Source organism: Lepisosteus oculatus, chromosome 9, assembly GCF_040954835.1.
Source record: "Lepisosteus oculatus isolate fLepOcu1 chromosome 9, fLepOcu1.hap2, whole genome shotgun sequence".
Classification (NCBI taxonomy): domain Eukaryota; kingdom Metazoa; phylum Chordata; class Actinopteri; order Semionotiformes; family Lepisosteidae; genus Lepisosteus; species Lepisosteus oculatus.
The window spans coordinates 31282999-31294693 of record NC_090704.1 but is presented as its reverse complement, the minus strand read 5'-3'; the positions used below and the strand labels follow the sequence as shown (position 1 = coordinate 31294693).

Here is an 11695-nt window from a genome sequence, read left to right as displayed (position 1 = left end):
ACACTTCACACACACACCTGGTCCAGTACAGAGGACACACCTCACACACACACCCGGTCCAGTACAGAGGACACACCTCACACACACCCGGTCCAGTACAGAGGACACACATCACACACATACCCGGTCCAGTACAGAGGACACACTTCACAAACACCTGGTCCAGTACAGAGGACACACTTCACACACACACCCGGTCCAGTACAGAGGACACACCTCACACACACACCCGGTCCAGTACAGAGGACACACCTCACACACACACCTGGTCCAGTACAGAGGACACACCTCACACACACACCCGGTCCAGTACAGAGGACACACATCACACACCCGGTCCAGTACAGAGGACACACCTCACACACACCTGGTCCAGTACAGAGGACACACTTCACAAACACCCGGTCCAGTACAGAGGACACACCTCACACACACACCCGGTCCAGTACAGAGGACACACATCACACACACCCGGTCCAGTACAGAGGACACACCTCACACACATACCTGGTCCAGTACAGAGGACACACATCACACACCCGGTCCAGTACAGAGGACACACCTCACACACACCTGGTCCAGTACAGAGGACACACCTCACACACACCTGGTCCAGTACAGAGGACACACCTCACACACCCGGTCCAGTACAGAGGACACACTTCACAAACACCCGGTCCAGTACAGAGGACACACCTCACACACACACCCGGTCCAGTACAGAGGACACACCTCACACACACACCTGGTCCAGTACAGAGGACACACATCACACACCCGGTCCAGTACAGAGGACACACCTCACACACACACCCGGTCCAGTACAGAGGACACACCTCACACACACACCTGGTCCAGTACAGAGGACACACCTCACACAAACACCCGGTCCAGTACAGAGGACACACCTCACACACACACCCGGTCCAGTACAGAGGACACACCTCACACACACACCCGGTCCAGTACAGAGGACACACATCACACACATACCCGGTCCAGTATAGAGGACACACTTCACACACCCGGTCCAGTACAGAGGACACACCTCACACACACACCCGGTCCAGTATAGAGGACACACATCACACACACCCGGTCCAGTACAGAGGACACACCTCACACACACACCCGGTCCAGTACAGAGGACACACATCACACACATACCCGGTCCAGTACAGAGGACACACTTCACACACACCTGGTCCAGTACAGAGGACACACCTCACACACACACCCGGTCCAGTACAGAGGACACACCTCACACACACACCCGGTCCAGTACAGAGGACACACCTCACACACACACCCGGTCCAGTACAGAGGACACACCTCACACACACACCCGGTCCAGTACAGAGGACACACCTCACACACACACCCGGTCCAGTACAGAGGACACACATCACACACACCTGGTCCAGTATAGAGGACACACTTCACACACACACCCGGTCCAGTACAGAGGACACACTTCACACACACACCCGGTCCAGTACAGAGGACACACATCACACACACACCCGGTCCAGTACAGAGGACACACCTCACACACACACCTGGTCCAGTACAGAGGACACACCTCACACACACACCTGGTCCAGTACAGAGGACACACATCACACACACACCCGGTCCAGTATAGAGGACACACTTCACACACCCGGTCCAGTACAGAGGACACACATCACACACACACCCGGTCCAGTATAGAGGACACACTTCACACACCCGGTCCAGTACAGAGGACACACCTCACACACACACCCGGTCCAGTATAGAGGACACACTTCACACACCCGGTCCAGTACAGAGGACACACTTCACACACCCGGTCCAGTACAGAGGACACGCCTCACACACACACCCGGTCCAGTACAGAGGACACACCTCACACACACACCCGGTCCAGTACAGAGGACACACATCACACACACCCGGTCCAGTACAGAGGACACACTTCACACACACCCGGTCCAGTACAGAGGACACACTTCACACACACACCTGGTCCAGTACAGAGGACACGCCTCACACACACACCCGGTCCAGTATAGAGGACACACCTCACACACACACCTGGTCCAGTACAGAGGACACACTTCACACACACTCGGTCCAGTACAGAGGACACGCCTCACACACACACACCCAGTCCAGTACAGAGGACACGCCTCACACACACACACCCAGTCCAGTACAGAGGACACGCCTCACACACACACACCCAGTCCAGTACAGAGGACACACCTCAGAGCCACACGGATGGAAAATCTGTGCTATATAGTAGAAAGAAAGTTACACAGTCAAGCACTCTGCACCAGCGCTGTGATTTTTTTGTGAGTTTTGTTTTCGTTTATCCCAGCAGAGGTTGATGTGTTAATACGTGTTAACAAGACGGGACTCCGACAGCTCAGCCTCACAGTGTCCAGGCTCCAGGCAGCACACAGAGACGGCGCAGGAGGGCAGGGGGGTCCCCGCGGATGTAGACGACGGCGGCAGAGAGCAGCAGGGCAGCGGCCGACACCTTGAGCGCCAGCGCCAGGCCGGGGCCCCAGGGCCGGTGTGGGGCCCTGCGCGTCCTCAGCGGCTCTTCCACTCGCTCCCACTGCGTGAGGATGGCGCTGCGAGCCCCGGCCCACTGGCCCGGCCCGGCCAGCCGGTACTGGTACGGGGTGCAGGGGCCCAGCAGCACACTCAGCCCCAGGCGGGGGTCCCGCAGCAGCAGCCCCATCAGGCTGGGCCGCGCCCCGATCTGCGCGGCCAGGCTGTCCAGGTAGGGGATGTAGTCCACCTGGAGGGGGGCCAGTTTCGCAGTGTACCTGTACAGGGAGAGACAGCCGGTCACCCAGCTCACACAGCTGCGGGCACCTAGAGCAGGAGAGGTCTGAGCTCTAACAATCACATTTCTCCTTTAAACATTATTGTTGCTGTGCACAAAACTTAAATGGCTTTTTTAAAATCTTCCATTTCCTCAGATTTTTTTTTAATGGACTTTTTTTTTTTAGAATTTCACAAAAGCAGCTTGTGTGAAGAATGTAAGGGGCCCCTGAGCTGCTCAGCAGGGAGAGGCTGGGCTCTGCAGCCCAGGGGTCACTAGTCTGAGCGTGTCTGAACTGGGGGGCAGACAACTGTCCAGGCACTGCTAGGGACAGTCCAAAGTCTGCTGGGCTTCTATTGGCTTCTCAGGCAGCTCTCTGATTGGCTGGACAGCAGTGAGCTCACGGAGTTATCAGGGAGCCACATGGCCTCTCTGCCTGGCACCGGGGCAGGGCTGTTTGTGCTCTGTGTGAAGAAGCTCATGAAACCTGACAGTGAGCTGTTTCAGAGGCTGCATAGGCTGGCTTTACACTCCTCTCATGCCGGTACAAGGCAGTGACAGCTGATGCCAGTTTGAGAGGGTAAAGGAAATGTACAGTACAGGAATACTAAATTAAAAGGTGGTAAAATCTTAAAAATATGTCCATTGGAGGGGTTTTAATGCTAGGTCCTGAAAGATGTTACAGACAGTGTAGGGGCCCATGAATGCCTGTTCAGCCACTTTTATACCTGCACTACAGAAGTGATGAGGGATGTACAGTGCTCATGCACAGTCAAGCTACCGGACGTGCTGTCCCCTGGTTGTGTGCAGTTTACCTCCTCTCCATCCTCTTTGTTTCACATTCGATGTCCTTCAGCATCGTCTCCTCTGTGGGAAGCTTGTTTAGCCCTAAGTCACGACAGAACAAACATTCTCAGAGATGGCAAATCCGTAAGTCACTTACCACTTAAAGCTTCACTTGAGAGTACGAGGAATGGCTACAACTGGAAGGGCTCAAGGCGATGCTAAAATCGATCCAAGAGGACTCTGCCACAGAGATTTCACTGTGTTCTTTCCCCTCTGGGAGCAGGACGATTCTGCTCATTTGAACTCCTTCAGAGTCTCATACCTTGGTGTCCTGATGAGTTACTATGTGGACACTCCCCTTCTGCTCTCTTTATAAAGCAACAGCAGATGATCGCTCAGAGTAACCTCTGGGGGTTTCATAAAAACTGCTTTGTGTGAGACTGTTCCGACCCTGAAGCACGCAGCAGGAAAAATGTTCTGCAGTTTCGGACTTTCCCTTATCAAACTGCCTCCTTTGTTAGCAATCAGAGCTGCCCGCACCTTAGCACAGTGTGTCGCTGTCTCTTGCGCATTGACATGCGGTAGACTAGCAGGAGGGGGGCCTCCAGTCGAGAGCGGGGCTCGGGGGTGAGGAGGGAGACCCTTACCTGCGATGACTCGTGTCGCCCAGCGCACCTGCATTTCTGCGATGGGCATGATGGGCCCGCTGGCCTGGAAGAGGCCCACCACGGCCAGGGTGGGCGGCTGGAGGGCGGGAGGGAAGAGGTGCTTGAACAGGGCCAGCCGCTGCCCAGGCGGGGCGAAGAGGGAGGCGGGCAGGAAGGGGAAGCTGTACTTGTACCCCGTGCAGAAGACCACAGCGTCGATCCCGTCCTCCACCGTCCCGTCCTCGAACACCACGCTGGAGCCCCTGAACTCGCGCACGTGGGGCTTCATGACGAGCGCCCCCAGGAGGATCCGACAGGGCAGGTCGTCATTGATCAGCGGCCTCTGTTTTAACACCCTGCAGGAGAGGCAGTGGCTTGCAAACGGGTTCTTTGCAGTTCAAATCACAGGGCACAGCTGAGACAGAAACAGTCAGTCTAAAGCTGCGATCACAGACATCATTACTTTAACATTGTTAACTCATCGCTTTTTAATATCATTACCTCATACTTTAATATCGTTATTTCATTTGGCTGACACTCTTGTCCAAAGTGACTTACACATGCACAGCTGATACAAGATTTGGGAAACAGCTACATTTCTTAACTAGAATTACATTTTCTTTCTTCTTTCTTTAATTGCTTTTACAGATTCCTGTTCTTTCAGCTTCCTACAGAGTAATCACTTGTCATGAATGTCAAGATGCACTGTAAGAATTAAGAAGAATTTCTGATTTACTCTGGCTATAATAAAACCATTAAGCAAAGGAAAAGGCCTGCTATCCACCTTGCTATATACTGTACATGTGATACTGTAATTGTTTATGAACAAAACAATAATACCAAATAAACACGTTATCTACAGGGAACACATTCTGGTAGCTGCAGGGAATGCGCAGACTCTCAGGTGAGCTCAATACCTCTGTTGTGACTGGAGCCCATACATGCTGTGGTCATATTTCTGGTTCAGCGTTCTCTCCCAGAGCCAGTTCACCAGACAGGCAGGCAGCCATTCTGTCAGGAAGCCAACGATCCGTGAGATCTTCGTCATGTCCAGGGGCATCCCTCTGTCCGAAGCACGGCTCACGACCCAGGCCCCCTTACGGGTGCTCAGGAACGTCTGTGAGAGAACATTGCAATGTAATACTTTAGAAACATCAGGAGTTTCAGTGATGCACACTGGTGTCAGTGTGCATCAGACACCAGACTGTCCCCCTGTACAGTGTGTGTCAGATAGCATACTATCCCCGTGCAGTGTGTCAGACACCATACTGTCCCCGTGCAGTGTGTCAGACACTAGACTGTCCCCGTGCAGTGTGTCAGACACCAGACTGTCCCCGTGCAGTGTGTCAGACACCAGACTGTGCCCGTGCAGTGTGTGTCAGACACCAGTGTGCCCGTGCAGTGTGTGTCAGACACCACACTGTCCCCGTGCACAGTGTGTCAGACACCACACTGTCCCCGTGCACAGTGTGTCAGACACCACACTGTCCCCGTGCACAGTGTGTCAGACACCACACTGTCCCCGTGCACAGTGTGTCAGACACCACACTGTCCCCGTGCACAGTGTGTCAGACACCACACTGTCCCCGTGCACAGTGTGTCAGACACCACACTGTCCCCCTGCACAGTGTGTCAGACACCACACTGTCCCTGTGCACAGTGTGTGTCAGACACCATACTGTCCCCGTGCAGTGTCTCAGACAATTCCATTCTCTAGTCGAAGCAATAATGTAAATTTGTACGGGTGCTGGTCTCTGAAGGACTGCAGAAGGCAGGTTGCAGCACACAGCTCTGCAGTGTCACCTTTCTGCGCCTTCAACTTTAGTTTCAGGGAGGGTTTGAGACTGCATGGAACTGTACACACCTGTTCAGCCACTCTGCTCATCTCCACAGCGATGTCCCCTCCAGAATTTCCAATCCCCACCACCATGACCCTTTTCCCACGGAATTTATCCGGATCCTTGTACTCCCAGCCATGAAAGTGCTGTCCCTCAAACGTCGCGATGCCTAGCGTTGACCCATGGAGTGAGAAGAACAGGGTCATTGGTTTCGGGCCGTTTAAAGAGCATTAAGAAGCGCCGGGTACCCTCAGCTAGTTTCTGAATTCGGGTTTCCTGCCTTGCCTCTCCTGTTCGGCAGATAACTACCCAGCCGAGCTCTTTCCTCCTCAGGTCATATCATCGGCAAGTTGCAGGGGACGGTGGGAAGACTGCGCCTACCTGGAAAGTCTCCGAGGGGCAGAGCTGGCTGAGTATAGTGTCCCGTGCAGACCAGCACCCCATCAAAGACGAAGCTCTCCTCCTGTCCCTCTCTGTCAACCGTCAGCACCTCCCACTGGCCGGAGCGAGAGAAATCCGGGCGCTGCTTCACACTGAGCACGGTGGTCTGACAGCCACAGGGAATCACACAGCGCACATACTGTTACTTACACATATTCCTGGGGAGCAAAACTGACAGGCTGAAGAAACTGCTTTGTAAGATTGTGAGGGGACCTGATACGGGTTTTTTCAGATCCCTAAAGGCACTGACAAAGTCAACCAAGCAGACACATTCAGCATCAACAGAGGACATAAATGGAAACTACACGAAAGAGCATTGAAAACTGAGAACAGCAGGCACTTCTTTACCCAAAGAGCTGTGGGGGAGTGGAACAAGCTCTTCCATGTTGTTGAAGCTGATATTCCAGCTTCTCTACAGACACATCCTTGGATCAATCAGTTACTAACCAGTAAACAGGCCAGAAGAACCAGTGGATGGCCTCTCGTTTGTAGACGTTCTTGTGCTCTTTAAGTGCATTATAAGGGAGGAATGAACATGGGACTACTTGCAATTACTGACCCAGAGTGAAACGTTTTCACTGTTGTAAGATGTCTATTCACTTGAGTACCTGTGCTAAATTCGTGTAAAAATATGATAGCGTTGTTTGCAGTCAGAGTCGAATCCTTCATTTTGCAGCTGGGTGTGTGATATCTCTGCTGGCAATTAGATGGTGCAGCATTCTGCAGAGCAAACCATTGGCAGCACCGCGATGAGACCCTGAGACCCAGAGAAGGGCCCCTCACGGCGCACTGGGCGGAGCGCGGGCCGGGACACCGGAGTCACCTGGAAGCGGATGTGAGGGAGCAGCTGGAAGTGCTCGGCGTACAGGCAGTAGTACTCCAACAGGCGCGAGCTCTGCATGTAGTTGGGGAAGTGGGCGGGGAAGGGGAAATCGCTGAAGCACATCATCTCCTTCGAGGTGTTGACGACGAGGGAGCGGTAGATACTGGCCCTGCCGGGCTCGGGCTTCTCCTGCCAAGAAGGGAGCGAGAGCAGTCGTGAGCGAGGCTGAGCTTGAGAGAGAGAGGACTCCAACATCACCCATACCTGGCACACTGCAAACTAAGGGTGGGTTGTGCGCCACCTAGTGGCGACAGGGGACATCAACACCCTTCGGCTTGTAACTTGGCAGTCCAATGTATTACTTGGGTCTGCTTGTACTGTATGTTACCAGATTTTACAGAGCACCTTTAAACAAACCAACAACCTTAAACAGAGTATGAATTTAAGAGCAATACAGATACTACACAATTTCTAAGACTTTATATGTACTTCTACTACATCTAGTGCAAAACACTTCTTGTGCGAAAGTTAGTGATAGATTTGTGTTCACAGATGACACCAAAACTAATGAAATGCACATAGACCTAGAAACAAAAATGAATTACTGGGCTCACACCTGACAGATGACATCACTTACCTCTGGTCCATGCTGACATCACTTACCTCTGGTAGACAAAGTGTGGAAGCAATAAAAAAAGGCAAACAGAGCATGAGGACACACAATATTCTAAAACGAGTAAGACCTTTTTTTAGAATACTGTGCAGAACGTCTATCAACTTCACAAAATGATACTGCTGTGCTGGGAACTGTCCAGAAAAGAACAGCTAGACACATTTCTGGGCTTAAAAGAATGTCCCGCACTGACAGGCTAAATGAACTGAGTCTGTTTATTCTCCAGCAGAGACAGATCTGAGGGAACCGGCTCAAGTACAGTATTAAAAGATCATTAAGGTCACCGACACTGACATTAAGGTCAACACAGTAGGCTTCTCCAGAATCAACAGCATTCACCAAGCAGAGAACACAAGTGAGACCTACTATTTTAACTGTAAACGGAGGTACTTTTTTACCTAAAGGGTTGTAGGAGTGGGGAACAAGCTACCCAGCCATGGTATAGAAGTCAATACCCTGGCTTCTTTCAAAAACAGCTGCAGTAGATGAAATCCTCTGATTAAATACCTACTAACTACCCAATGAGCAATATGGGCTGAAAAGCCTCTTCTCGATTTGAAATTTAAGCAGGAAAAAATACTATTTTGTTTTTTTTTACTGGAATTAAAAAATCAGGCATCACACAGGTAGAACTGTAAACAGAAAGTCTTGAAAGGGGACAGGCTAGCCCCAGCTGGGAATCGAACCTGGGGCCACTGGGTCTGACGGTAAGCACCTTACTGTAACCCCAGCACCATAAAGTCCAGGTCCCTCTGACAAGGCAGAAATCAGAGCCCTGAGCATATGTATACACAGTGCTGTGAAAAAGTAAGAAAACCCCCTAGCTTCAATAACTGGTGTTGCCGCCTTTGGCAGAAATCACTTCTTGTAGGCGTTTCTTGTAATTGTCTATCAGTCTCCTACATCTACTTGGAGAACGTTTTTCCCATTCCTCCTTATAGAGCTCCTTCCACTGTGTGATGTTAGAGGGCTTACTTGCATGTACTGCCTGTTTCAAGTTCCCCAACAGCATTTCGATGGGTTAAGATCTGGGCTTTGACTTGGCCATTCCATAAACCTCCATTTCGTCTTTCTGAGCCATTCTTCTGTGGATTTGCTGGAGTGTTTGGGTCATTGTCTTGTTGCAAGGTCCATTTACAGTTTAACTTCAGCTTTTTGACAGATGGCCTCACATTCTCCTGAAGTACTCTCTGGTACAATGGGGAATTCATGGTTGACTTTATGATGGGCAAGCTGACCAGGCCCTGGCATTGTGGCCAAACAGCTCTCCCTTTGTCTCAGCCGTCCAGAGCACATTGTTCCAATAGTCCTGATCTTCACCCAGGTGTTGTCTGGCAGACTTCAGTTGTGCATCTATATTGTTTTTTGAGGGCAGAGGCTTCTTCCTTCCTGACCCTGCACGTAGGGCAAAGTTGTGCAGTCTCTTTCAGATGGTTGACTCATGCACTTCGACACTGACTGAGGCAAGACTTGCCTTTAAATCCCTGGATGTTATCCTGGGGTTCTTGGAGACTTCCTGCAGCATCTTTCAGTCAGCTTTGGGCTGAATTTGGTGGGACGACTCGGCTTGGAGTGATTCCCAGTGGTTTGAATTTTTCTCCATTTGTAGATGATCTTTCGGACAGTGGAGTGATTGACTACAAATTGCGTGGAAATGGCTTTAAAACCCTTCTCAGACTCATAGACATCAACAATCTTTCTCCCGAGGGCCTCAGAGAGCTCTTTTGATCTTGGCATGATGTAGCCACGCACCTCAATTGCTTAGACCAAATCAGCCCACAGGTTTGTGGTGTTTATATGAGGCAGTGCCGTCCAAGTTACTCTCTAATGATGTTCTAATCATTTGCACCTGTTTTGGTGCACCTGATTCTAATTTTAGGCATTTGATGCAATGGTAAAGGTAGGGATGTACTCACTTTTTCTGCATAAGGAAACTGCATTTCTGTTGATTTAAATAGTATGAGTGCAAAATGTGATTTTTCAATGTTATTTTTTAAACTTAGATCAACTTTATCTATCAGTACTGTTGAAACGATGATCAAATATCCTTTTGTCCACAAATGTAAAAAAAGACAAGCCTTTCCATGGGGTGTACTTACTTTTCCACACCACTGTATATATTAAATTCACTCATGAATCACTATAAAAGATCTTCACAGTCTCTATAAGTCTTTCAATTGCCTGTTGCAAAATCTTTTAAAAAGAAACGTGGATTTGCATACTCAAGATCCTATGTACCCTCCAGCTGAAAAAAGGTTATTCATTTTACACGATTTAAGCTCAAAATGCTACTTTTCTAATGTGCATCAACGAATGAAGTGCAAAGAAATCTCTTCCGTGTGTAATGCTGTGTCCATCGGAGAAAAGACGGCTTTTCTCCCCCTGCACAGCCAGAATCCGTGAAAAGCTCCATACGGACTTGCTGATTTGGCGGAACACCCGCGAGTGAAGCCGGGTCTTGCCTTGAACCGCCACATGCCCCCGATGGCGTCGCTGCTCTCGAAACAGACGGGCTCCAGCCCCTCCTCCAGGCAGCTCTTGATGGACACCAGGCCCGAGGGCCCGGCTCCGATCACTGCGACGCGCCGCACCATGCCGTCTGCAGCGGGCGGGGCCGACGCGGGAGAGCAGGAAGACACCGACGCAGGTCGAGGGCGGAGGTAGACAGAGGGGTGGGAGGGAGATAAAAAGAGAGAGGCGTGAAAGATATTCAGGGAAATGGGGGTCAGAGCACAGGACCGAGGTTGTCTGGCAGTATTAACGTATTTCTATTGACGTGATGTACAATAAAGCCCTTTCTGACATTCAGTCAAGCGAGGGCGTCTGTAACTGGGAGTCTTCCGTTGGTTGTGTTACCCACTTTATTACTGGGTAAAGTCCAGGGTCGTTATTCTGGAAAGTCTTTGCAGAGAAAAGTTCTGAAGAAAGAAAAGGATTGTGAGCTGAGCATTTTTAGCACAAACATCTGAGAAAAACCCCAGAGACCTTTCTTATTCAGTATGTCTCAATAATTCAACCCCAGTGCCTCACTCAACCTCTCCTGCAACACCAGTCTGGAGGCCCCAGCCCTGCCCAGCAGAGAGTTGCCTTAGAGGAGTTCTATATCCGTGCACAGTTGTGGGTAATTGTGTGTTGTTTACTCGACTTCAGGAGAAGAGGGCTGATCCTGTGCATTGACGAACCAAACCCGCGGCGCATGTCTGTGATCCAGAGCTCGCGGCCAGACCCAGGGTGAGGCAGGAGGAAATCTGCACAAAGACCGGTCAAGTCAGGGGGAAGGAGAAACAGCCTGACTAGTGACTGCTCTGGGCCAGTACCTGCGCACAGAGCATGTGGACTCCGGCCCCTGGGCCATACCAGCAATCTGCAAGACCGTCGCCGGGAGCAACAGTAAAAAAGAGCTGCTCACCTGGGTTTCCAACAGGCCAGCCGTGGAGGGGCTCCCTGGCGCCGACAGCGCGCGCTCCGGTCCGAGTGAGCCCAGGAGCCAGAGGTGGGCAAGGTCCCGTGGTGAGCTGATGCAATTCGCACTTTGTCCCCTGGCGTTCTGCAGTGTCTGTGAGTTGTTCTTTTACCCCCTGAGCCTCTGCACAGGCCAGAGAGCCTCCGTCTCCCCTGGCCCCTCCTCACCGGTTTAACCCTGTTGTGACCTTTGTGAAAACCCAG

General features: G+C 51.2%; 1 protein-coding gene across 2 annotated transcripts; it reads right to left on the bottom strand.

The window, feature by feature from the left end:
• Positions 1 to 2264: 2264 nt before the first annotated feature.
• Positions 2265 to 11664, bottom strand: LOC102698151 (flavin-containing monooxygenase 5-like). Of its 2 annotated transcripts, none has more exons than XM_069194375.1 (9): positions 11439 to 11664; positions 10492 to 10628; positions 7357 to 7545; positions 6474 to 6639; positions 6119 to 6261; positions 5172 to 5371; positions 4255 to 4610; positions 3637 to 3709; positions 2265 to 2822 (listed from the first exon to the last, which is right to left on the bottom strand). In XM_069194375.1, exons 2-9 carry the CDS (start codon positions 10621 to 10623, stop codon positions 2420 to 2422), a joined length of 1662 nt encoding a protein of 553 aa, XP_069050476.1. In that variant the 5' UTR covers positions 10624 to 10628; positions 11439 to 11664; the 3' UTR covers positions 2265 to 2419. The 2 variants fall into 2 exon arrangements, with proteins under 2 accessions (XP_069050476.1, XP_069050477.1); XM_069194376.1 differs by having other exon boundaries at positions 10492 to 10639; positions 11440 to 11664.
• Positions 11665 to 11695: the final 31 nt, after the last annotated feature.